This window comes from Anarhichas minor, unplaced genomic scaffold, assembly GCF_050575085.1.
Source record: "Anarhichas minor isolate MPS153535 unplaced genomic scaffold, ASM5057508v1 ptg000042l, whole genome shotgun sequence".
Lineage (NCBI taxonomy): Eukaryota > Metazoa > Chordata > Actinopteri > Perciformes > Anarhichadidae > Anarhichas > Anarhichas minor.
The window spans coordinates 3,381,151-3,406,888 of NW_027466488.1; the positions used below are offsets into that span (position 1 = coordinate 3,381,151).

Below are 25,738 nucleotides of genomic sequence, written 5' to 3' on the forward strand. Positions count from 1 at the left end.
GTTGCCATTTCTTGATGAACATTAATTTTCTATTTCCTCATAAGCAGGACTTTTTCCTCCTTAAAGCCTCACCACTAGTATCAAAAACCCTCCAAAAACACTTGGTGAACCCGGAAGTCATGATTTGCGAATGTAAACAACAGACTGATCAATGACAAAAGTGCATAAACATCACTTTGGTGCATGTTTTCAGGCTGGTGTCAAACTGAATGATAGTTTAGACGTGATCTGCAGTTGTTTTTAGATTCCCTCGACCTATGACCACAGTTATACACGAACGGGTGTGTCTAGGATATCTTGGCAACACACGCCGGAAGGGAGGAGGGCCTGTCTGTCGGTCTATCCGTCTGACGTTCCGATGTTTGTGATGTGATCTCGCTAACTAGGAAGGGCGACTATACCTTTAAGTGAAAGAAAGCGAAACAAGGAGCAATCAGCGGTGTCGCTGGGTCGCTTTAGCTAGTTTACTGGGCATTCAGGGGGATTTCGATATGATATTTGTTAAACTAATTCTCCTGTTTTGCTGCCTACGAGACATCACAGGTACGTTTTCCATTGATTCACACGGAAAGGAAAGTGTTCAGTGGTCGTCAGTGGAGCTAGCGCTAATCGGATCAGGCACTTGTACTCCGGGCTATCTAACTCGCTAGCTAGCTGGCTAACGTTAATGGCAAACGGCTGTTTGTAACGGCTAACTGCTGTTTACTCGTTATAGAGCGCGTACCCAGGCCAGGTTAACCACCACGTCCGTTACGTTTAACAGTAACATAGGGGGAGAACACTCACAGGAAAGCAGCCTGTTTGTTGACAGTTCCTGTGGGGGGTAAACTAACATCACACTGCTAACGTCTACGAACAGTTCAAATGGCGAGGAAATAATATCACACTCTTAAGTTACTGAAATGTTTACTGGCTTTAGAATCATTTAAAAACAACTAATGCTAGTTTACCATTAAGTTTAGCTGCGCTGGAAAATATATAAAAGTTGCCAGTACGTTAGTCTGAGCTGGTCCCTTGCTTATAATGATTAACGTTACATCTAACAGAAGCAACTCAGTAAACTAGCTAGCTCTATTAATTTCACTATTGACATTTAATGACCAAAACTGAGAGAGTTTAGTTGGTCCACGGGTGTTCAAATTAGCTTAACATAATGTTCTTGTTCTTACCCGGGATGAGTAACGCACTGTGGGGTTGGGGTTCTTAAGGCATTCTCTAAGGACTACAGTATCATACTATTTCATCAGTGTCCACAATCATCTCTTTGAGGACTGTTTTTAAGTAGACAAAAGCTTGTTGTAATTTCAGTAGTTAGTCAGTAACCTGAGGGTTGGTGTCTCTCAAAACATCAAAAGGAACACATTAAACTTACATGTTAACTTTGTATTCTAGGAAAATGCTGTTTCTATTGTTGGAGCATTTGTACTTAAACTCCAAATGTTGTGGAATGGAGCACACATTACAAAGAATGTAATTCTTTGACTTATGTTTACAAAAGCCTAAATTTATAGCGTGTATCAGATATGTTTCATGGTGCTTATCTTTTTCTCTGTTCATATACATTAACTTTGTGTGTTTTAAAACCTTTACTATATGATTGAGGCAGAGGGCCACAACATCATTTTTGCATTCTGACTGGTATATTGGCAATTATAGCAAGTTCTTCTGCAGCAGTGCTAGTTGAAGTGTGTAATTTAGGTAAGAAAGCCGTTTCTCCTTTTTGTTTCACCATACATCCTTCCATTCGTTGACCAAACAGAAATCATGGGCCGAGTAGATGAAAACAATGAGAGAAACATTATGCTCAAGGGACAAGGAAAGGTGTGACAAAAGATATCCTGATCCAAACCTAAATTGCTGCAAATAGCTGGCCATTTGCTTCATGCTAGTAAAAAACATACTGCCTTAAAATGTATGAAATATGACAGACATGATGGGAATTCTATGTGTGGTTAAATGTGGATTGTGACATTTTCTGAGGAAGTCAGTGTTTCAGATAAACCAGGTTGTCTCACTTTTGACACAGCTGCTGTTACTTGCTTACAGTGACGGTACGTAGAAGAGAATATTTTCTGGAGTCATAAAGCGTTGGCTTTTGTAATGACAAATCTTGTTCAGAGTTGATGCCTGCAGGTTACAAACAACCCTCTTGCTGTTATTTTACCGGTACTTGGTGATACACAAGTTGAGGAGATGAAGATATTTGAGTTGCCCTGAGCTGTGGGGTCTCTGATGTGTGGTGTTAGCCTGCCTGCCATCACCCAGCATGCATGGTAATGTGAGGCTCAGGTCAGTTGTGATGCATGCTGTTAGCACCTCCTCTGTTCCTGTCAGCAGTTTCCTCTCTGTCAAGAATTGCTCTTGAGGCTCTTAAGGCTGAAACAGATTGCACTGAAATCACGATGACATAGCCGTTACAGTGGAAGTGACTGCCAGATGTTTTCTCAGCTTTTGTTGCTGTCAGCTACTACCTCTTGTTGAGGTAATCTATTTAGGCCCAAATGAAATAAGATTGTTCCTTCAAGTCATCATGCAGTGTATTGTTTTCAGAACAGTAATAACAAAAGGTGCCTAAGAAAGAGGGGTGAGTGTCACAGAAATCATTTCAAACGGGATTCATTTTAAAGCAATGAAATAGATTGCAACTAAACCGATTATATATAATTTACCACATATAATGTCATGTTGTTAGAAACATTTGCCAAATTAAATGCATTTAACTATCAAATAATGAAGTATTTTTCAAAATATATATCTTTTAGTTGTGTTAGAAGATAGATCTGTGGATGAATAATTATTTTATTTCCTATGAATCCAGTTGGTTCGTATTTGTGTTTTTTTATTAAGCCTTTTATTTATTTAAACTTATTTTTCTATTTCATTTTTTAAATATATTTGACTTATTCCTCTGTTATTATGCAAAACTGTGATGAATTATATGGTTTCACTGAGAATAAAAATAAAGTAAATAGATTATTAACTATAAGCCTGATGATAATCGTAGATACAATGAAATTGTCATGACCAAAAAACTGTAAATTTAAGGTTTTGTATCGGCCATGTTAAGTTTAGGGGCAGTGGGGGTAGCTTTTCAAATTGAATGCTGTGTTTCAGTCTAAAATGTTGTTACACCAGTTGAGCATTATGGTTGAGAAAGTTTAAGAAACATCGTGGCACCATCACCACCTTCAGTTTCCCTGAGTGTCACTTAGCACATCTGCTTAGCTTGCGAATAATCCTCCTAATAACGTACATTTAGTTGTTGTCCGTTGTTAGCCTCTGTATTAAAATACGTGCCAATTAACTTGGAATGTTTAAATTCTTTTTTTTTGTGTTTGTTTTTGTCATTGTAAACAACTGTTTGGGAGCTGCCGGTCACTAGTATCCTAGTTTTGTCATATTGAGGTTTAGATGTTTACATGGAGCACAGAGTAACCCGGTCACTCAGATACCTGAAGAGATGATCATTATCCAGCTTCCTGATTGTCTGCCTCTGTGCAGGTGTGTCTTTGTAATTCGGGTATCTGAAACCAGGATAGGATGGTACATGCGAAAACAAACAGGTTATAACCTGATTATAACCAGGATGCTTATGTGCATGTAAAATTATGCTGTAGTTGCTACACTCCTTTTTGATGATATTTTTGTTTCTTTTTTTATGTTTTGATGAGCAGCAATCTCCCAGAAATGTCAGACTTACTGCTTAGTTATTATGCAAGCCACCGTCTGTTCATAAATCACCCTTGTGCTGTCACATTATTACATATTAATGGAGTTGTCACGTCCTACTGAGAAGGCAGATCTGGGCAATCTGAGCTGGCGGTGTTTGTTTTTGTACAAAGTCAACATATTTCCTGATTAATTACAGCGTTGTTCGCTCACCCCACAACCCCTCTTGTTGGTTTCCAGGTTGGTTGTTGGTTCAGTCTCATTTGCTATCTTTATTTTCATTGTTGAAAAATGGCTAAAAATGATGGTTGGAATATTTTCGTGCTGCATTCATGGACAAGTTGCTGCTAGTCCGTTACAGCCACTCCCTGCTTGGGGAGGTGTGACTCACACTACATGGAAGCCCTACTGTAATGAACAAAATAGTGTTTAAATACAGGCAGTGTGGCGCACCATATATACTCTTAATAATGTGTATTTTTCTACCATTTTTCTTTCACTACAAAAGCTTGAGCTCAGCTTTCAGTACCAGCATGTTAACCTCTTCTACTCCTTGCGTACGCTGTCGTCCTCGGCCGACTATATTCTCTGTCAGAGGCTGTAGCAGACTTATAGGACGAGAATGACTGGTATCGTATGAAACAAGAAAAACCTAAGGAATCCATTGGTACCAACCATGTCATGCTAGCTTGTTGGAGGCTAAATAAGTTAGGACCCTAATGTTTGGCAAGGGAATAACTGGCAGGGGTCCCTGTAAAATACGGCAGTATAAATGTGTTATTTTTGCCTATTCTAAAAGGGTTTTCTGCTTACTGGGGTCCCTAAACAGTCTTGGATTTGCATATTGGAAAGCTGAGACTCTTGTGGATTCAATGAGCTCAATTGTATTCATATATGGTGATGTTAGTCACTTTTTGCTTCCATCATAAAGATCAACGTCTAAACAAAACAAAATGTTTATTCCAGATTGAGAAAAACTTCACACCCAGTGCTGAGTTGCATCTCAAATTCATCTTTAGGCTTTAGATGATACGACACCACTTCTATGAGCATACACTGCTGATCTGCTATCTCCCCCTAATGAGGCCTAGTCCCCCCTTAAAAAAGACAAAAATGGTAAATGTAAATGAAGAGGTTAAATAGAGCCCTTGCTAATTAAGGAGCATTTATGACTCAAAGCATGAGACTGATATTTAGTTAGTAGCCTTAAGAATGTAGATTAGCATTTAAATAGCTTGCAGCCAATTCAGTCCCTGTTCTCGTGCAATGACATTACAGTCGTACTGAAACAGAACCTCAGTCACCTGATGTGCATCATGTGCTCCTCATTTGCACTTTAAACTGACTCTCTTTGTCTTTGTGAAAAGAACAAAGAAATGGTCAGTATGAAAGCTGGCAGGATTACCTCTCTGGGGTCACATCAATAAGCTGAATAAGCCTGTTAAGCACGTTTGGTGACTGACGGCTCCAACGATAGCCGGCCACGATTCATCCCTGTTTTACCAACCCCTTTTCTCATGAAAGACATGGTGACAAGGCACAGGTAAATAATACGATTAATGATGGCTGAATTACATTTAACTGCTTCAGCTTCAGGGTCCTGATATTGAACATGCTGGCTCCCTGTCATGGTTCACAGGGAAACTCAAATAGAACAGAGAATCACGTGAGCCTGTGTGCTCAAAAGAGATGTGCAATTGTGGATCTTTTTGCAGACGTTCCCGTGTTGTTGTGGTCGCGTAATTCCAATCCAAGTGCTGATTGCGTGTCTGATGAACAAAATGCGTTAGCGCTGTTTTGTTAGTCCATTAATTATAAACAAGATTCACCAAAAGGATCAAAACAGGAAGTGATTATTTTAAGTTTTTCTTTCATTTGTTTTGTGAAAACAAACGCGTTCCAAGCTCCAATATCTGTCTACTGTGTCAGTCAAATTCTATGTAAGATGGATGAATACTCAGACTAATAACTGAACCAGGAATTACAGTAAAATAATAAAGAAAAAAATGTTACTCTTGCAGCAAATGTTTGTTGATGAGCTACTGAACTCTCTTTCAGGTCAGTTTGGGAACCCCTTGGACAAATATATTCGCCATTATGAGGGTTTATCATATGACACAGAAGTCCTGCACAACAGTCACCAGAGAGCCAAGAGGGCGCTCTCTCCTCAAGACAAGACTGTGCAACTGGACTTCCATGCACACGGAAGGTCAGTTAAATTACACACACACACACACACACTGTCTTCCTCACTTATTCATGCTCCCCTTCTATCTTCAACTTAACCTCATACATATGCTGCGTGAACTTTATTTAGTGTGAGAATTTTGTTGAATGGACTTACAAATATAAAGTGTTTTACTCAAGAACATTTAGAAGAACAATATTAAGTACCTTTCGTTTAATACAAATAATAATAATTTAATGTCTTTTCTTTTTGACATTTATCATCATTTTTACCTTGACCTGTGCTGGGCGTGGCTTATTATGTTTACTTACCGTGCCATCATATTATTTATCTTCATTTGCAATATAACTTGTAAGGCAATGGAAATGTTTGTTCAGTTCCCCCAGTGCCATTACATGTGACATGTCAGGTTATTTATGACGTCAGAAACATTTCGTTGTGCCGTTGACCCTGTGTTAACCTACATATGACTTCAAAAGACAGGAATTTGGTTACACCACTTCCTTATTGAACCATCTGGTCATTGAAAGACAAAATGAATGTCAACATAATACTGAGCAGTTGCATCAAAACTGAAAACCAGATCTTTAAAGTCCCCATGTGGAGAAAGCACCTGCTGTTTTCTTTAAATTAGACAAAACATGCGTGAGAGTTTAATTAACCCTGTTTGAGGGATCATCATTGATCTCGTGTTGATGGCTGATGTACCAGGTATGAAAGATACCCGTCTCTGTGGTGCAGGCTTCTCTCAGGGTACCTGTGGCCACATTGTGGTTATTTATTTAAATCTGTGAAAGAAACAAGACTAACCACATTATTGCAAGCTGTAGTCAAATTCTGTTTTAAATGACATGTAATTGGAGATGAGCCACTTTCAATGCCAAGTAGTCCCAGTAGAGTGGTGCCGTCCCTGTTTTGGAAGCAGATTATTTTAGGCAATAACACTGTTGAAATGTTCTCAGATTTGTATCAGCTGAGTTCTTGTTACTTGGTATAAAGTGACAGCAAAGTGTGTGTGCGTGTGCGTGTGCGCGTGCGCGTGTGCGTGTGTGTGTGCGCGCGTGTGAAGCATCTGGAAATGAATGGCGTCCAGTAGGACAAGAATATGAAGAAGTTATAGTTTAATATGTTCACTGTGACCTAGCGGATGTCTTTGTGAGACTCTTTCCATCTGTCCCTTTCTATCTCACTCTCATCTGCCTGCTTTCCCTTTTTTAAATATTGCAATAATTTACCTCAGCAGCACTGTTTTTTTCAGCAAGCTCCCCCTGCGTTCCTCTTTACCAAGCCAGGTTTGTTGTGGGTTATCAAGGCCCTGTCAAACCGATCCCCTTCCTGTGTTATTGTGCTCTTTCCTGTCTTTGCTGGCCTGGGAGAAACAGCTGGTACTGCCTGTATCAGTGAGGTAACCACAGCGTAATACTGTCGTGTCAAAAGAGGACAATAACACTGTTTCGTAGAGGGAGTTGAATTGGAGATGGTTTGCAGTATGATGCAGTTTCAGAATCTTGGCTGACTGGACCTGCAGTATATTTACGTGCTGTGAACAAACTCTCATGGATGCTTAATAATTTCAATATAGTGTACTCCACCCGGGTTTACTGAACAGGAAAAGACTAGATGATGAGAGATTTATGAGCAGGTAATAGTCCCTCTGGCTTGACATTTATGACAAATAACATTTGAATATTTATTGATGTCCACAAGGAAGGAAACGAGGTTTAGCTTCACATTACTGGCTCCAGTTATAAATGGTCCAGTTATCTGCAGCACAATAGCATATACCCTTGCACAAGCTTAAGCAAGCCGACATCAAAGTCTTGAAACAAATATCACCTGTATGATGCTTACGGTATTACATTTTTATTGTTTTATAATGTCGCAGAGAGAGTTTGGTTTAACTCTGGTGTTAAGGCTGTCGTTTGTTGGGTTGACTAACATCATATATTGCACATTTGCATTTGTGTTTTCCATGATGGTGATAAAGCAAGTATCTCAATGTATTCGTCACGTTTACCAGTGTGTGTGCAGCATGTGCAAACACAGACACACACCCTCCCCTCAGGGAAAACCCAAGGCAGGACTGTGTGGCACTATAGAGGGTTGCTGTAACAAGAGAAAAGCTTTCTTGTGTACGCTCACATGAGTATTTGTAGCTGGATCAGGTGATGGAACAAGGCAGGGCAGATAGCTGTCTCTTTACCAAGAGAGGTGCCAAAAAAGTAGTATTGGCTATAACATAATGCTGGGGGAAGTGACACGATTCAGTTCAGTTTAGTGTCCAGCTTTCCAAGAATATTTGTGATTTGTGAAATTCATTTTCCCCTTGAAAATACATCAATTCAAGATATTAATGATTTGCAATAAGAGAAGCTCAGTAGTGTTTGGAGGCCCAGGCTCACGTAGCAGGTTACGCAATACCCTTAATGATTCTGAAGTTAAATTATCACTTGCATAGGGAGTAATCACACATTTAACTTATTATCTGCTCTCTAATTGTAATCATAGTTCATAGCTATTCAGACCGAGCCAATTCAAATCAGGGTAAACTTGTGTGCTTACTTTAGTGGTGAAAGTTCAGTGATTGTGTAGTTAACAGACCAAAAGCACCAACATAGATGTATAGTTATACGTTGTGAGGTGTAGTTGATTGTTAATGGATAAAATACAGTTTTAAATGTATGTATATTGGCCTCTTTGTAGGCACACCATCTCTGTAGACATGGCTTGACAGCACTCCGTCTCTTTAGGCCGGCCTGCTCTCTGAGCAAAGTGTATGACTGTCCGATGCTTGAGTCAGTATGTTCAGCATTTGGGATATGTCTGAATAATTTAGCAGTCAGCTGCTTCTGTGTGATGAGTAGCACTGGCTTCATCCACCGCCTTTCCTCTTCCTGTAAAGAGACAGACCTGTTGCAACCATGGTTATTTGTCTGGAACATGATGCCGTGATTTCCTCTTTTTTTTTCTTTTTCAGTTTGTAAAACCATTTACCGTTTGGGGTCCTTTTTAACTGTTCAGTGATTTCTTTGTACATCATTGTTTTCCCTGAAATTGTGTCTTATTAATAAATAGGTTTTGGATTCCCTCTGATCCATAGAGAGAGGCTGGGCTGCATTATGATTTAGTATTATGTGTTGTGTATAGCTTGCTGTGTAGCTGTGATTATGACTATAGCCATGGGATGATGTGGCTCTGGCTGATGGTATGCTATTGTGATTGTGTGCTTTGGCTGTTATGATTGTGGCTGTGACACATTCATTTATGAGTGTTGTTACACTAGCTACAATATCCACTGCCACAGCTTCACCCGCCATAGCCAGGCAAAGCCGCTGCAGCTGTTCTCCCAGCCAGAGGCTGTATAGTGTTGGAGCTCAGCCCTTTGAAAGGAGTAATGAGCAATAAATGCATAATGTAAAGTGTCACGTCATCTTTCCTTTCTGTAGTATCTGCAGAGCGTTTCCCTGAACTGGCAGCGTATAGCTGGACTGGGCCAACACACTTAATGTCCATGTGCATCAGGGCGAATATTGCGAGGGAATGCAAACCTTTTTTACCTTGTATTTTATATCCTTTATATTTATATTTGTATATGTGTAAAATGAAAGCGAGGCAATGCAAAAGTAGTTCAGACAAAACGTCTGTGACCTTCTGGGGGGGTTCTGCAAGTTTGTGTTTTTCCTGAGAGAAAACTAATATGAGCATAATGAGATTGTACATTTATTCATTGGTAGTAGACCCCATGAACACAAAATAAAGAAGCTAGTCCATCTTTGTGCTCAAGTCAGGGAATATGCAGGGTACTTTACTTAATGTGGTTTAGTTCAAAAGGTTGGACATAGACTGGAGGCAATCTGTAACTGAGTCGGGGGTGTTGGATTTTCGCCCTGGATTTCAGTATTCATACTATAGGTGTCCATTCATAATGGGCTCTGGGCGATAACTTGCAACGTTGGTGTAGCACAGGCTTGGTGTTAAGGTTTGAATCATTGTCTAAATATATGGGGATTCTGTGGTTATGATGTTACTGACTTCCTTTGGTCCTCAGTTATTTGGAGGAGGATCTTTATGATCAAATGTAAAAAAAAGTTGCACAATGTAGTTTTACACTCTCAGTGCTATAAGCACCTACCTCCGGGTTGGGGGGGGGGCCTGCGGGTTAGTTATATAATTGTATAAACTAGGTTAGTTATATAATTGTATAATATATATAATGGCTCTTGCTTGGAGATGGTTCTCTCTCAAAAATGTTATGTAAAAATGCTGTAATGGCCAACAGTCACTGACGATGAACATTCAGAATGCCTTCGCAGATCCCTGATAATGCAGATTACATTTCTGACTAAATAATCTACTTATGGATTCATCTGGGTCTGTGACCGGCGTGCCATGATGGTATCACGGGATGACTGAGCTTTTGCTTGGCCATGAGTGAAGTCATGAGGTCATATTGATTGTTGTAGTGGCCACTGATAAGGTAGAAAGAGGCCGAGAACTGTAACGGGTGTCCCAGGATGACTAACCAGCAGAGGAATTTATACTATAGTCTAAATATAGTCTGTTTCCGGGTGATCTCTGTGTCACCATCCTGACTTCAAAGAGTCTTTGTTCCACAATTATCTTGACTTGAAATGATCTTCTGACTTAAGAATTCCAGTTCATAAAACAAGATTTTTAAGGTGGCAAAATCTTCAATCTAAGGACCTTTTATTTGACTGTTGAATTGCACAGTTGAATTGTCTTAGTGACAGGAAAAGGTGGGAATGAAACAAAGGATCATTTATCATCAATAAATAACAACATAGCCTTTTCAAAATTTAACAGAAGTCCTACATTTATTTATCAGTGCACTCACATAGGAATGCAGCACTATCGGAGCGCTAGATACATTTAGAATTTATGAAGGATTCTCTAAAATAAAATAAAAACTGAATGCTGGGGCAGGTCAGTGAGTCATCCTGTGCAGGGATATCCTGGACTGTGTCTGACCTTTTCACAAATATGTTCTCCCCACATTCTGCTGCCTGTCTCTTGTGCTCAGTTTCTTTTGGTTTTGCTCTTTTAATGTTTTCATGAACTTCTTCCTTCAGTGTAGTAAGTCTGCCTTTATGTCCTCGGCCCTTCGTCTCCTCCTGAACACACGTACCTCTGCAAATATATTAAAATATAAATATTCAATATACTCACGCTAATGCGACCGCGGTGTAGTTACTTTATAGCGTACGTAGCGTAACGTTAGCTTTTTATTTCTGCTGAGTGCATTCACGCTTCAAAAATCAAAAGTGGTGTTTATTTGTAAAGATTATCTTGTTAAACAAAACATGTAAGTATCCTAAACTTGTGTTTGCCACCGATCTTATTTCTTTCAATAATCTAAAATCAACTGGAATAATTCCGTTGTTTTTTTTTGTCGATGCTAACTTCTGAGGTTGGCCTGCAAAAATCATCATCTCTGCAGCTTCCTTAAACCAGACAGGGGGCTTCAAACTAAATGTTTATTTGTTTTGTGCTAATGTAGGATCCAGTGTTATTGGAGATGGACTTATACAATACATAAATGATTCAAAAACAGAGGCAGTGACTACACTCGTTTGATTACTTAAAGATGTAAACCTGTCTGCCAATGCTAATCACTGGTTATATGTGGCTAATTACCTGCCTATGAAAGGACAGGCGATTAAAAAAAAAAAATAATAATAATAATTTAATTAATTAAAAAAAAATAAAAAATTAGACGGTCAATAGTTAATCTACATTTTCCCTATAATGTTTTTTTTGTCTTTTTGCGAATTGTGCTAATGTAAGAAATTAAAAATGGTAGAATCCATAAAGGGCTCAGTATGAGGTAGCAATGTGAACATCATTTGAGTCATTTTTGAGAAGCTCACAGCTTGAGACCAATCCTTGTGATTACTTGTGATGAAGAGGATGCCTCTGAAATGCTCCCTACATTGCCTCAGGGTTCTGCGAGGCTAGTGGCTCATGTGCACCTCATGTGATGCTTTTTTTTCTTTGACATCATGGTTTTATGTTAACGAGAGGATTATAAAAAAAAAAAAAAAAAAAGTAGTATGGCTGTGCACAAATGTTCATGTGCTTTTCCTCATGACATAACTCTTCTTCTAACTCAGTGAGCAACAACCAGCACAGCAACATTGTGAAGCTCAGTAGAAAATGTGTGAATGATGCTGCTTTTTCTGCTCAATTCTGTGTATTCCATCACATCTTTCCAGAGTGTGTCATCCTCTATACCAGGACCGCGGTCCGGATCCGGACCCAGACGCCGTTGTATCCGGACCCAGGACCTAAAATCGATTTTATTTTGACAGAGCCCTCCTATTTTAACCGGCGCAGCTTTTTCAGCCTTTACGGCACTTGTTGAGCGGTGCAGGAAACACACCGACCAATGCGTTGTAAATCACATCACGTGATGCAGCTCATCCAATCAAATATGGGTATTCTGACACTTTTCCTGACTGGAGTGAGATGTACACACCCGGGTCAGAGAAGTTCACATAACGTTCTCCAAAAAGAGAAAAGTGGTCAGAGAGACCAGAGTCTTTAACCAAGAATGAACAGATGCTTATTGGTTAATTCTTCACACGGACAGTTTAAAACCAGTGTGTCTCATATGTTCAGAGACCGTGACGATTATTAAAAGTGGTAAATGAAGCGACACTACGAGACAAAGCACAACTCTTTTGAGCAAACGTACCCACTCACATCTGAATGAAGACAGAGAAAATAAACCTAAGAGCCCAGTATGATCAGAATCCTAACGCATTAATTCACTGACCAATGATGTTAACAGAGAGAATAGAGCTGAAACAAGTGGTTTAATAACCACAGATAAAGTCCATGCTCACTGATTTCTCTTTTTAGAAGATGAGAAAAATATAATATCGTGGCTTTTTTGATTGGCATCACTTCACACCTGAATGCACTGAATTTAAAGCTGCAGGGCAATTCAGTGAAATTAATGTTTCTAAAATGAATTACTTTATTTTAAGATGCACATTTTTGAAAAGCTTTCTGTTATGTCAGTTATTCTTTATTAATGCAGCTCTTATTTTACTTGAAATTAGAGAACATGTATTTATGTATTTCTATGTATTATTTATAATCCATCCAGTTAAATTTGAAAACTGAGAATAATAATTGTTAAAATATAATTGATGTGTACTTTCTTTATTTGATTTGACAGTTGTTGACTACACAGAGACGTTACTACTACTAGACTTCTTGAATATATATATATATGGCACTAAATAGCGCAAGTTAGATATTATTGTAATGTTCCGGACCTTTGCCCGAGGAGATTTTCTCAATCTGGACCTTTTGGAATTTTAATTGAATACCCCTGCTCTATACTTTTGGTATAAACAGTACCAGGGTTGAGGGTGTGTATCGTGTGACCCACATGTGTCAAAGTACACACTAGTTAAACGTTTTCTCCTGTTCTTCTCCTCCAGACATTTTAACTTGCGGATGAAGAGAGATACAACTCTATTCTCTCCAGATCTCATCATTGAGGTATCGGGGGAGGAGACACCCATTGATACATCACATATTTACAGTGGGGAGATCTTTGGTAAGTCCAGCTGTTTTCACACACCACATCCTGGGCAGAAGCACAGTTTCTTCAATGCAAATGTTTCAAAAGTTGCTTTTATTTTCAATTCAATTGAAAGTCTGTACCATAATTTTCATTGTATCATCCCTACATTATCCCTTATATTCCCTTTTAGCGACTTGAGTTTGATGTCCAACATTTTACCTGAGCATAATTGAGTAGTGTATGAGAGAAAAGCTTTAAGGTTGTTTTTGTCCAGTTACCACATCACAAAACCACACACACAGGACGTGCTTTTACCTTTCATCCAGTTCCCCCTTCCGCTCTTAATCCCCTCCCGTCCTGGACGTCTTCCTGCTGCCCGTCTCCAGCCGAGTTCAAATGAACAAGAGAGAAAAGAAGTCTGTTCGTCCTGTTGTGATGAGTGTTTGTGAAACAAAGAGAAAGGGTTCCAAGAAATGGAGAGAGTTATACTTCTCTTATTCAGGAAGGCGCCCTCACAATAAGCATCCTTATCAGCTAAGAAATAGCTTGAGTTTGAAGATATAGCTGTGGGAATCTACACAACATTTAGTTTTTGACCACACATTGAGATTTCATGTGAGACGTTTCACGAATGCTGGCAATCACAATGTGGCAGCTTGAGCGGCATCGTCCTGCTTTGTATAGTTTGAATTGTTCCAACATTTGGGAATGCTACAGATTCTAATTAACCACACAAATAGCCGATACACTTTCTGCACCATTCCCTTTATTTATCACAAAAGTTGTGCCAGTTCAATCATTAAAGGTCACTGTAACCATAGCCATTCTTTAATGCAAACAATGCAAGAGTTGTCATACTCCATGCAAATACCTCGTCTTTTTTGTGAAATTGATATACAGATATCTTTTCTTAAACTGCTTGAATATTTAGATCAGTTTCTTTGTGTATTGTGTATATATAGACGTATATTACATAGATCTTCAAGTTTCTTTACAGACAAAGACTATGTTTTGTCTGCCTCTGCTCATCCTCATCCTCTTTTGTGCTTCAGGTGAAAAGGGAACACTGACCCATGGCTCTGTGGTCGACGGGCGCTTTGAGGGCTTCATTAAAACTCACCAAGGAACATACTACGTGGAACCCTCCGAGAGGTACCTAAAGAACCAGAACGTGCCATTCCACTCCGTCATCTATCACGAGGACGACATCAGTAAGTATTTGACATTGCACTCGCATTACTGAAAGACGGTCGAGAGGTACTTCATGTCCAGATAATATTGTGACTTCCTTGCCTTTAGATATGTTACAGCACAAGTTTATCAGGAGTATTTTTGAAATGCCTCTGTGTAGGAATGTGTTGGCTGAAGATTTTTACTTGACTTCTTCTACATTGTTTAAAAAAAAAAAAAGCCATTTTAAAAGCTACAAAGGAAGATATTAAGTATTTTGGGAATGATAATATTGAGCAAAACATTTATTTTGTACAGTGAGGAATGAAAGTGTGAATAAGTTGCTGTAGCAAGTGTTTTGAAGAAAGGGGATGATGGTTAAGCAGTTCATAGACTAGCTCACAAGCTGAAGGAGAAGGTTGTGTTTGACAGACTGGTAGCAGTAGGATTCGGGTCTGGGTTCTGGACAAGGTGGTCAGTTTCTATACTAAATGCAGTATTGGAAGCATGGCACTGCAAAAATACATCCATTGCTGTTGTCAGACTACAACCAACTGATAACTGCTCAGGAGACTGCAGCTGATAGGAAACTGCAAGTCAACTTTGAAAATGTCTGGAAGTAATAAGTAGATTTCAGACAGACAAGGTGTGGTTGGAGAACAAAATGCACTTATCGTGCTCTTTTTTACTTTCAGTATGTCATGTTTTCACATTCGATAAGCCCAAAATAAACATGATCTATTCCCCGTCATCAGTCTCCGTTTTCATATCATCTTTCTCTGAAATAGCTTTTTCAGAGAGGATGGGAAACTTTGAATCATACATTATTTGATGCTGGATTGCCATATGAGTGTGGCCAGTGGTGAGCGGTGTTGTGACTATCAGCAGAGGTGGTGACTATGTATCGTAAGACTGATCCCATCTTGTTTTTGTGATCCAGTAAAGACAGCTGCTGAAGCCAGATAGCCGTGCTGTAGTGGGGCACAGACTCATATGTTGTAGAAGTGTGTCTTGTTTCTATGAAAACAGAAAAAATGCATTAATTTAGTACACGGTGTGCAGTCTAGATAGAAACACATCGGCGATTGTGATTGTGAAAATACTGTGAGGATTCCCTAAGCAGTCTATTAGTGTTATATAATAGTGTTGTTTGGCATCAGAACTGCTTCAACCTAAAAACTGGAAATTCTATTCACTGTACACAGACGTTGTTTGAAGCCCCGTCTCATTTGCCCTTTACGATTCACTGCAGTATGCGTACTAGCTTGGAGAGAACTCTGTTACACAGCAGTTAGAAAAAGGCTGGTTTGAACAGAGAAGCAATGTTTTCAATAAGTAGAGGCAGATCAGCTGGTAATACCTTTTACTGCTCAGTGAGGAAGATAACGCTGACTTGTCAGTTAGGATTTGTAGAGAGTAAAGCCATAGCTGCTCCAGCTTTTTATTTTTTATTTTTTATTTTTAAATGCAGCTATTCTTAACACCCAACTCAACTTGATTCACCTTCTCCAGCCCACCACACGTGGTTCGAAAGAGATCCGTGATGGCAGTGTAAGCCCTTCACAACCATCCTCTTATATCCTCCCTATCTGCCAGATTATCCTCATAAGTATGGCTCAGAGGGCGGCTGCGCTGACCACTCGGTGTTGGAGAGGATGAGGAACTACCAGGCAACTGCAGTAGAAGACCCAGTGAAAGTAAGTGCCAGCATCACAACAAAGCCCCTCCCCCCCTCCCCCTCCTTCCGGCTCATAATTAATCACACAGATGAACACGGCTCGTGGGATTAAAAATATTTTATCTCATATCCAAACTACCTTACACCCACAGTATGGGCATGTGTGTATATTTTAGCACAGGTGTACACACTTTCAATCCTAACAGCAGATTTTTTTGAAATGTTAAAGCCTTGCAAACATATTTAAATACTTTTTTATTGCTGTGTAATGTTTTGAGCACCAGGCTGTTTCTCAGGCTTCCTCGGCCTGGTGCTCAAAACGTTACACATCACTCCAACAGGAGCTACTTGGTGTGCAAATCTACCTCTTCTAATTCTGCTAGATATTTCTTTGATCCAGCACTCTTCCTATCAGACACTGGATATGCGTGTCTTTCTTATTCTTTCTTTTTAAACTTTTTAAATATGCCAATGTGTCCCCGCTACATCTTCCTTCCGTTTTGATCCTGGTGGTTTTTTTTTTGGTACAGGATGTGAACAGTGTGTCGAGGGAGGAGGAGAGCACCCATGGTCCTGTTATTCTGAGGAGAAAGAGGGCAGCGGCGAAAGAGAAAAACACTTGCCAGCTCTTCATCCAAACTGACCACCTCTTCTTCAAATACTATGGCACAAGAGAGGCTGTCATTGCCCAGGTATGCACACAGTGTGTACCCATGACTTAAGTCTGGAGGCTCTTTGGCTGACACCTGTAAACTCAATCGCACATCTGTGAAATCAAATAATCACTTAAAAGACATTTTTTAAGAAATGGCAGCCCCTGGGAATGTGACAAAGCGTAGTGTCTTCAGTGCAGTAAACATAACAGACTAGCTATCATATGTTGCTTTTTTGGCTTCCTACAAATCGAATTGATCACTTTCTCTACAGATATCCAGCCACGTAAAGGCTATTGACTCCATTTACCAAGCCACTGACTTCCTGGGCCTTCGAAACATCAGCTTCATGGTTAAAAGGATCAGGGTGAGTTGAATCTCCGTACCGCTGCAGATTCAGTTTATATAACAACTGACCTGAAGGGAATCAAGCTGCTAATATGAGTGGCTCTGCAGTTTCTGTAAGTTTTGGGGTCTCGCTCCTCTTGTGTAATTGTTCAACTCTCCTATTTTCAGATAAACACCACCAGTTCTGTAACAGACACAACCAATCCTTTTCGCTTTTCCAACATCGGAGTGGAGAAGTTTTTGGAGCTTAACTCTGAGCAGAACCACGATGACTACTGCCTCGCCTATGTCTTCTCTGACAGGGACTTTGATGATGGGGTGCTTGGCTTGGCTTGGGTTGGGGCTCCTTCAGGTTGGTACACAACACAACCACGCACACACACACACACACACACACACACACAATCCTGGTAATCACTTCCTGTGTTGCTGAGAGACATTTAAGATGGGTAGATGCTTTCTAACACAGCGACTTACTCCAGGTCATCCAGTTGAACAGCATTCTTCCAATTTGCTACTCTGATCTTTTGCTGGATACATTTTCATCTATTATTTTGTTAAATTGAGATGAGTTTGGATGTGGATTTTATCCCCAAAATCAAGGCAAGTCCCCACAATGTGACTCATGATTCATAATTTGTTTTTCCCACTGGGTTTGTGCAATATGTTAAAGAATTTAAAAACTCACCAAAGTTGTCTTTGTTAGTCTTTCTACTTTTCTCGAGGTATGAAGGATAGTTATGGCCATCTTAGTTGGTTATCAGTCGGACGACAACTTAGCCTCTGAGGGTAGTTGCCCATAATTCTGTGGCCAGCGGATATACAAATAACAGATATCTGGGCCAAGACTTCCTCTACCATGCTCTGGTCATTGTTTATGGTCCGATTAGCAACTTGAGACGCAAGAATGGAGTTTGAGTTGAGAGACGACATCTACAACCTGGTTGTTTCACAAGTTGCTAGTTTACACTGCATGTTAATGCAGATGAATAACACGAGTTCATTCAAAGCTAAATCGTTGTCAGACGATAGCCGGTGGGTTACAGAATTGCTTTTCGGATGAGTTTTGCCTGTTTTGCTGTCCACACCGACTGTTAACCTGGCAGTCAACCGAAGCCAAACGTGATTGGTCAATACTACTCAATCTACAAATGGAAAAGCAGAAAGCATCTGATGCCAAAATCCTGTCCTGTTGCCTCCAGGTTCTGCTTTCATATGCATATATCTGTTCACAAAGATTACACTTCTGGTGGCTTCTCCTTCCTATTTCTTTGAATAAGTTTAGATACCACCATCTCAACTTGAAGAATACAGCAACAAACACAGACAATCAATACGGGCAAATTGGCACTGCTGTACGCTGAAAGAATCGATTGAGGATCAGAGATGAGAGTGAAATGGGCTGCAGCGAGCTGTGGGGTGATAATTTGAACAAAGGGAGGCTAGCATGAACGGCCATCAGGGATGCTGGACGAGCACAACTAAAGTGTGTCTTATTTGGTGTGAGCAGCTGTTTTGTTGCTTCAGTGGAGGAGCTGCACACACACACACACACATGTGCGGTAAACATATAATGTGCAGCCTTACTTGTGTACACTTACACATAATGGACACATTGTGTTTATTGCTTTAAGTGCTTTGGTCTCTTGTCTTTGTTTCTGTGCGGTTAGGAGCTGAAGTTGCCTCTTTATGTCTGGGTTTATGGATTATGGGAAGAACGACTGCAATGCCGACATGCTTACTGTTAACTGTGACTGCAAGTGATTTTCATTGTTTTTTTTCTAGATGGTCTTCTTTTTGGGCATTTTTATTTTTGATAATTAGTAAAAAGTACAGAAATAGCATCAGATTCATCACATATACGATTAGTTTTGTGACAAATATGTATATATATATACTGTATATATTCTAAATAAATGACTCAAAAAATAGAAACATAAAAACAAAAGATTATTCAAACAATTATTCAACATAGAGATGCATGCAGCCATTTTAAACCCCCTCCTGACAAAACTAAGCCAACCCTTTACCAAAGCCCCCCTCAAACAATATCCGTCCTAAATATTAGAACTGTGATAATTAAGGAAATTAATATCATCTACAGCACTGACAAAAACAAAGACACCAAGTATTAGTATTAGTTCTTCTTTTATTCTCCCTTCCTTGTATTTTATCTTATTTTTATAGTGACATTAAGAACTTTTCCACTACCACCCGTCTGTCAGCGTATTCTGTCTCAGATATTTTGTATGAAAGCTTCAATTGTATCATTTATTTTGCTTCATTGATCAATTATTTCTCCGTTGGTGTGTTTAGATACAATATATATATATATTTTTTTTTTATTAATTTTTTCACAATATGTATCTTAATTCTCTTCATTACATATCTTTGTATGTCCATTTATACATGTGCATGCTCAGTTATGTTTATAGTGGTACTTTTGTAAGTGTGTATAGTACAGTAGATCATTCGTACATGTTGAATCAAGGTGCCTTGAGGCAATGCATTGGGCAGTTATAAACAGGAATAGCAGGTTATAACGTTTACTTTTTAAGTCATTGGTCTAGTTACTTGAGTTACTTTTCACTTCTTTGGATTATATTTTGGTAGTTTATGTATGTGGCTATACAGCGTTGTAGGTGTACAACCTGTACATCAATAGTTATGTTTCACTTGATCAAGTTGTGTCTAGTTATTTCAGAATGTCTACATGAAATATGTTAATATGACTAACGCAGATGATGGCCAAAACAAGGAAATGAATACCTCATGAGTAAAAAATAAGAGTGCCTATTTAAAATCTATATTCTCTGTTGATCTGTGGCATATGCCTTGATCTTCTAGTGGTTCCTGTGTGTGTGTGTGTGTGTGTGTGTGTGCGTGCGTGTGCGCGTGTGTGTGCGTGTGTGTGTGTGTGCGTGTGCGCGTATACTTGTGTTGGTGTTAAATGTGCTATTGTACCTGGCTGCAGGATTCAAATGATCACCTAACTCTTGCCTAGCTCACAGCAACAGCCATGCTTTTAATGGAGGCCGATTGAGCCCATTTGATGATTGTTTAACTTTATTCTGCAACAGTGAATTTACCCAATTTCTATGTTAAAATACAAATAACATTCTCCATGAAATCTTGTCTAGTATTTAAATAGTATCATAATTCATTCTGCTCTCGTATGTTTTTATGCCGACAGCCTCGCTGGAGGCATTATGTTGTCAGGTTGTCTGTCCGGTCTTCTGTTTGTACGTACCAATTTCTTCAAATTTGGTGGTCAAAAAAATTCATATGCTAATTATGAAAATCTTACACAAATGTCATACGGATGTAAACTTCAACTTGACCGGTTGGTGGAGGCATGCAACCACGAGGCGGTAATTCTAGTTATTCTCTTTCCGCAGGAAGCTCTGGGGGCATCTGTGAGAAGAGCAAACTGTACTCTGATGGGAAGAGAAAGTCTCTGAACACTGGTATCATCACTGTGCAGAACTACGCCTCCCATGTCCCTCCCAAGGTGTCCCACATTACTTTTGCTCATGAGGTTGGGCACAACTTTGGCTCTCCTGTAAGTACTATGATTTAAAACACTGGCCTTTACTAGTACACTTCTTTCTTTTTTCAAGATGTGCAATATATTATATGCATCTCTCTCTTAAGTCTCTCTGCCCTCTGTCCTTTACTTGCCTACTGTTTTACAGCATGACTCTGGGATCGAATGCACCCCCGGAGAGTCTAAGTTGCAGGACAAAAAGGAGCGGGGCAACTACATCATGTACGCAAGAGCCACATCAGGGGACAAGCTCAACAATAACAAGTTCTCCACCTGCAGCATCCACAATATTAGCGCCGTTCTGACGAAGAAGAGAAATGACTGTTTCGTTGGTAAATTCCCTCTTACAAACATAACCGTTTCTTTGCTGAGTGTGTGCGAGAGAGATTCTGTCTTCATGCTGTTGTGTCTGTGTGTACAGAGTCTGGCCAGCCTATCTGTGGTAATGGACTAGTGGAAGATGGAGAAGAGTGCGACTGCGGCTACAGTGATCAGTGTAAAGACCCTTGCTGCTATAACGCCAACGAAGGAGAGGGCAAAAAGTGCAAGCTCCAACCTAACAAAATCTGCAGGTCAGATGTGATCAGCATGCTTTCGTTCAGTCCTGTAATTTGGGAAAGAATTATTGAGCACAAATATCGCCGTTAATAGCATTTGTTTGACTGCATATATTCGTAACTCTTGTTCTGCAGTCCCAGCCAAGGCCCATGTTGCACACCGGAGTGTACTTTCAAGAGCAAAAATGAAGAATGCAGACTGGAGTCGGAGTGCGCCCAAGAGGGCATGTGTAATGGAGCTACTGCTCAATGTCCTACCTCAGAACCAAAGGCAAACTTCACCTCTTGCCATACCGAAACACAAGTCTGCCTCAATGGGGTATGTTAGTATTAATTAACCTCCTTCTTTTTGTGTCTGGAATGAGCAGTTTGTAAGCTTGTATTTAAAGTAAACGTTTTGAAAGCTTTTTTTTTTTTTTTCTGCATACTTGTTTGAAACAGGTATGCTCTGGATCCATTTGTGAAAAGTATGGTCTGGAGGTATGCACCTGTGCCAGTGAAGAGGGCAAGGATGAGGCAGCCGAGCTGTGCCACGTGTGCTGCATGGAGAAAAGTGAGTGACGGGCTGCAAAACCGTTCATGGATCAAAAATACTCAATCAAGCTCGAATGATGTGATGACATCAATGACAATAGTTGTGTCATCTTCAGGCTAAAGAACCGAGTTCTTGTCGGCATCCAAAACGTCACTCCCTCCCTCTCTCTCTGCCCTCAGTGAATCCCACCACCTGCAGCAGTACAGGCTCAGAGAAATTGGCCCAATTCTTCAACATGAAGACCACAACGCTGCAGCCCGGCTCCCCCTGCAATGACTTTAAGGGCTACTGTGACGTGTTCATGAAGTGTCGTCTGGTGGACGCCGACGGGCCTCTGGCAAGGCTGAAGAAAGCCATCTTCAATGCAGAGCTCTATGAAAATATTGCAGAGTGGATAGTGGTGAGTGTGCCCCACGACACAGCAAATGCAACAAAGACCCGTCAACACAATGACACAAATGCATATAGAAACTATTTCTATGATGTTTCCCGCCTGTATTTAAATATCCTTTAATATCTATTATCTGTTATCCAGGCTCACTGGTGGGCAGTGCTGTTGATGGGCGTTGCTCTCATTATGCTAATGGCTGGCTTCATCAAAATCTGCAGCGTCCACACCCCCAGCAGCAACCCCAAACTGCCCCCGCCAAAGCCACTGCCAGGTACAGTACATCATATGTGTTTATATTTACATGTATGTTCACATGCACCCACTTTAGATACATGGATGAGTGCAGCTTAAGGAGACAGATGTTACATGTTGATATACTTTTTTGTTGTTCATTTGCTATTCAGTTGTAAGATGTTACATGTTATTGCTATGTTTGCCTCGTCTTCTGCTGTGGGAACCTTTCTGATGGTGTAAAAAAAGGAGCAGCAATAATTTCCAGTTTTCACTGTCCTCTTTCTGACCCTCACCGAGATGTTTATGTCCTGTAGGTACACTGAAAAGGAAAAGGCAGCAACAGGCAAACCAAGCGGCACAGGGCCAGCGCCACCAACGTCAGCACAGAGAGAACTATCAAATGGGACAGATGAGACCCTGAGACTCCGGTCTGCTCTTTGCCTTGTTTCTTCCTTGTGCCTATAATATGAGCACTTCAGTCCAAAGAGTTACCTTTACCACCTATTGCAAAATTCAAAGAATTTGCAACTGGATCGATTTCACTGGACAAAGCCCAAAGTGTTTTGTTGGGCCTAGCAAACTCACTCAGCTTTTATAGGAAATAAATAATACCTTTTTCCAAGGAAAGACAGGAGGAGAAATTCACTGATCTCTGTTATGTGGTCTTAATCTTTGAAAGCTTTTTTTTTTTTTTTTTTTTTTTTTTTTACCAGAATGGAGGAAAGAGAGGCAGCTTTGTACTAGAGTCGCCCTCCACTGTCCTTCCTCTGTGTCACCTTTTCCTTTCCCCGTTCTTCCTCTCTGCCAAGTGCTGCCACCATCAGCACGATGGCAGGACTGCAAGTCACATCGGTATTTACTTCCACCGAAAAGAGCATTGAGATATTAGTTGGAAGAAAACTCTTCTTTTTTTGTTTGCCAATGTAATTAGATTATTAATCAAAGCACCATCAAAAGCTTTTTATTTCTAAAGCATATATATATATTCCTTCAGTGTGCAATTGTACAGGTGTTTCAGTAGTTTTCTTTTTCTGTGTTTCAAATGAAATAGATTTTCTTAAAAGTTATTATTTACTGTTTTAATTCACTTTCTCAGGATTAATACAACAACAGCAAACAAGTGTATTGAGTGGAAAAGATGACTGCATGCATATTTCAGGGTAGAGTCCCTCCTGGCTGAAGCCTGCACAGAAGGGGTCACGCTGTGGGATGTAGAGGACAGCTTCTATGAAAATAATTTAGATAAATACGTTTATTAAAAATGATCGTATCTTCTAATATCAGATGAAGGGGAGATGGATTATCTGGATGTGTATATGTATTAAATAGTTTCGCAGCTGCGTTTACATAAAGACGTAGTCTTTGTACTACTGAGTATGTCTTTACTGCAACCAAAACAGAGAATGTGTTCAAACTTAACTCTGAGGACAGCAAAGCCTGCGTATGTGAGAAGTTATTACAGAAAAGAAGTGTCCCATTGTCCTGCTCGTTGTGTTCTGTCCACTTTTTGAATTTCAGACACTGGCAGTTGTGTAAGAAATGACAAATTCTGTTAAAACCACTCAAGAGCAGTTGGATCCTCTCAGCCTCTGTATCCAGATGAGGAACCGTTCTGGTTTAAATGTGATTTCGCGTTTATTGATTCCACTTGCAGTTCAGATTACTTGTATATGTGGAGGAATTGAATCAATTGAGGAAAACTAGAGCTTCTGATTTTATTGTTGCTTTGTTGCTGCTGTTGGCGAACAATCACTATTTGTCAGCCAGCCACCGCTGTTCTGTCCTTTCTTTTCCTAGTGATCGGGATTTTCTCAAAGAACTTTGTTTCCCTTGTTACACCCTCTTGGTTTGTGTTATTGCATTTAAATGTGCCTACTCCGAGAAGTTTGACTGAAGTTGGTGTACTAGTGTCAGTGCTCTTTACCAAGGCTGAAACCAAGCAGGAGCTGCTTGACAGTGTATGATGATCATCAGAAATGTAAGCGACGATTGATGTATATAAATTTATTGTCCCACACATGAAAATCAAATGTTACAAAAACAAATTTTCATATTATACTCTATAATTTGTTTCAGATTTTTTGAGATAATTATTATTTACTTTGTATAATATTTTAATGTTCCCCAGCTCTAATTTGGCTTAACTTGAGTTTTCAGTCGTCTCCTACTTGGGTCAACGTCATTGACAGATGGATGAGAGGGCCGAATACCACCAGTTACTCACAGACAATAACAATATGTATATCTATAGTTTCTTAAAATTATTTTAGGAGGGAACAACTTGGTGGAGCAAAGACGGACTTATTTTTTTTTGTTTACCTTTGCAAATATGTTGTATGGAGCACAGCTGCCGCTCAGCATTGTGTTCTTTGCAAGATGTAAGGATGTTGCGTTATTGATCAGATAGATTCTATGCAGAGTATCACAGAGCTCAACAGCAAACAAGTTAGCCTCTTCACAGAGAAATGCCTTCAATGTTTTCTCCTAAATGGGCACATAGAATATTCAGTTGTTTTCATAACAAACTAGTTACTTATGTCTGCAGCAAAGTGTCTGAACGGACAAAAAAGCAATCCTCTGTTGCTTCTTTTTCTGATTTCGTTTGTCTTTCTGGTGCTACTGGTAGTGCTTTTTCTTGGGCCGGCGCTTAAACAATATTTTTTATTATCTTTGGCAAATTTTAAAGCTTTGCGTGTGAGTGTGTGTGTGAGTGAGAGCTTCTTTGCTGAATCATCCCTATCCATTTTATTGACATGGTAAGATGTGGACAATACTGGGTGTTGAGGTATAATACTCTGGGATTTTTTTTCTGTTCCACGTGTGTCGCTATGATGTTGAGAAAATGTGCACTGAAGTGTAAATGGTGTAAACGAATAATCCAAAATGTTATAGATTCAATACTACTGTCTGATTTTAATGTCTCCTGTGTCTTATACAGTGTCTTTGCTGGTCTTTTTGTTTTTATTTACATTTGTTGGTCAGTTTCCCGTTCTGCTTACTTTGAAACTTTTACTTAATTTGCAAAGTTATTGGGCAAAAACATAATTTCTTTTGAATGACTTGAAATGCATTAATAAACCAGAGTTGATCAAATGTTTGTTTTCCCTGTTTTGCATAATTGCCAAAGGTAGTATTATGATTGTTTAACAGGTTACAGTACTTTGTTTAAGTCATGTCTCATTACACCATCAAAGTCAGGCACTCGGGGCA

General features: G+C 39.7%; 1 protein-coding gene and 1 long non-coding RNA gene across 3 annotated transcripts; one reads left to right on the forward strand and one right to left on the reverse strand.

Annotated features, from left to right (window-relative positions):
• Positions 1–372: 372 nt before the first annotated feature.
• adam10a (ADAM metallopeptidase domain 10a) lies at positions 373–25,621 on the forward strand. Of its 2 annotated transcripts, none has more exons than XM_076109962.1 (16): positions 373–543; positions 5,728–5,878; positions 13,330–13,448; positions 14,468–14,626; positions 16,182–16,282; positions 16,794–16,955; positions 17,191–17,283; positions 17,433–17,616; positions 20,663–20,826; positions 20,960–21,143; positions 21,233–21,383; positions 21,504–21,687; positions 21,810–21,921; positions 22,083–22,303; positions 22,439–22,565; positions 22,843–25,621. In XM_076109962.1, exons 1-16 carry the CDS (start codon positions 492–494, stop codon positions 22,947–22,949), a joined length of 2,271 nt encoding a protein of 756 aa, XP_075966077.1. In that variant the 5' UTR covers positions 373–491; the 3' UTR covers positions 22,950–25,621. The 2 variants fall into 2 exon arrangements, with proteins under 2 accessions (XP_075966077.1, XP_075966078.1); XM_076109963.1 differs by lacking the exon at positions 373–543 and adding an exon at positions 2,921–5,212.
• On the reverse strand, positions 14,162–16,533 carry LOC142969884 (uncharacterized). Its single transcript, XR_012959143.1, has 2 exons — positions 16,089–16,533; positions 14,162–15,602 (listed from the first exon to the last, which is right to left on the reverse strand). It is a non-coding gene; the product is annotated as an uncharacterized LOC142969884 (long non-coding RNA).
• Positions 25,622–25,738: the final 117 nt, after the last annotated feature.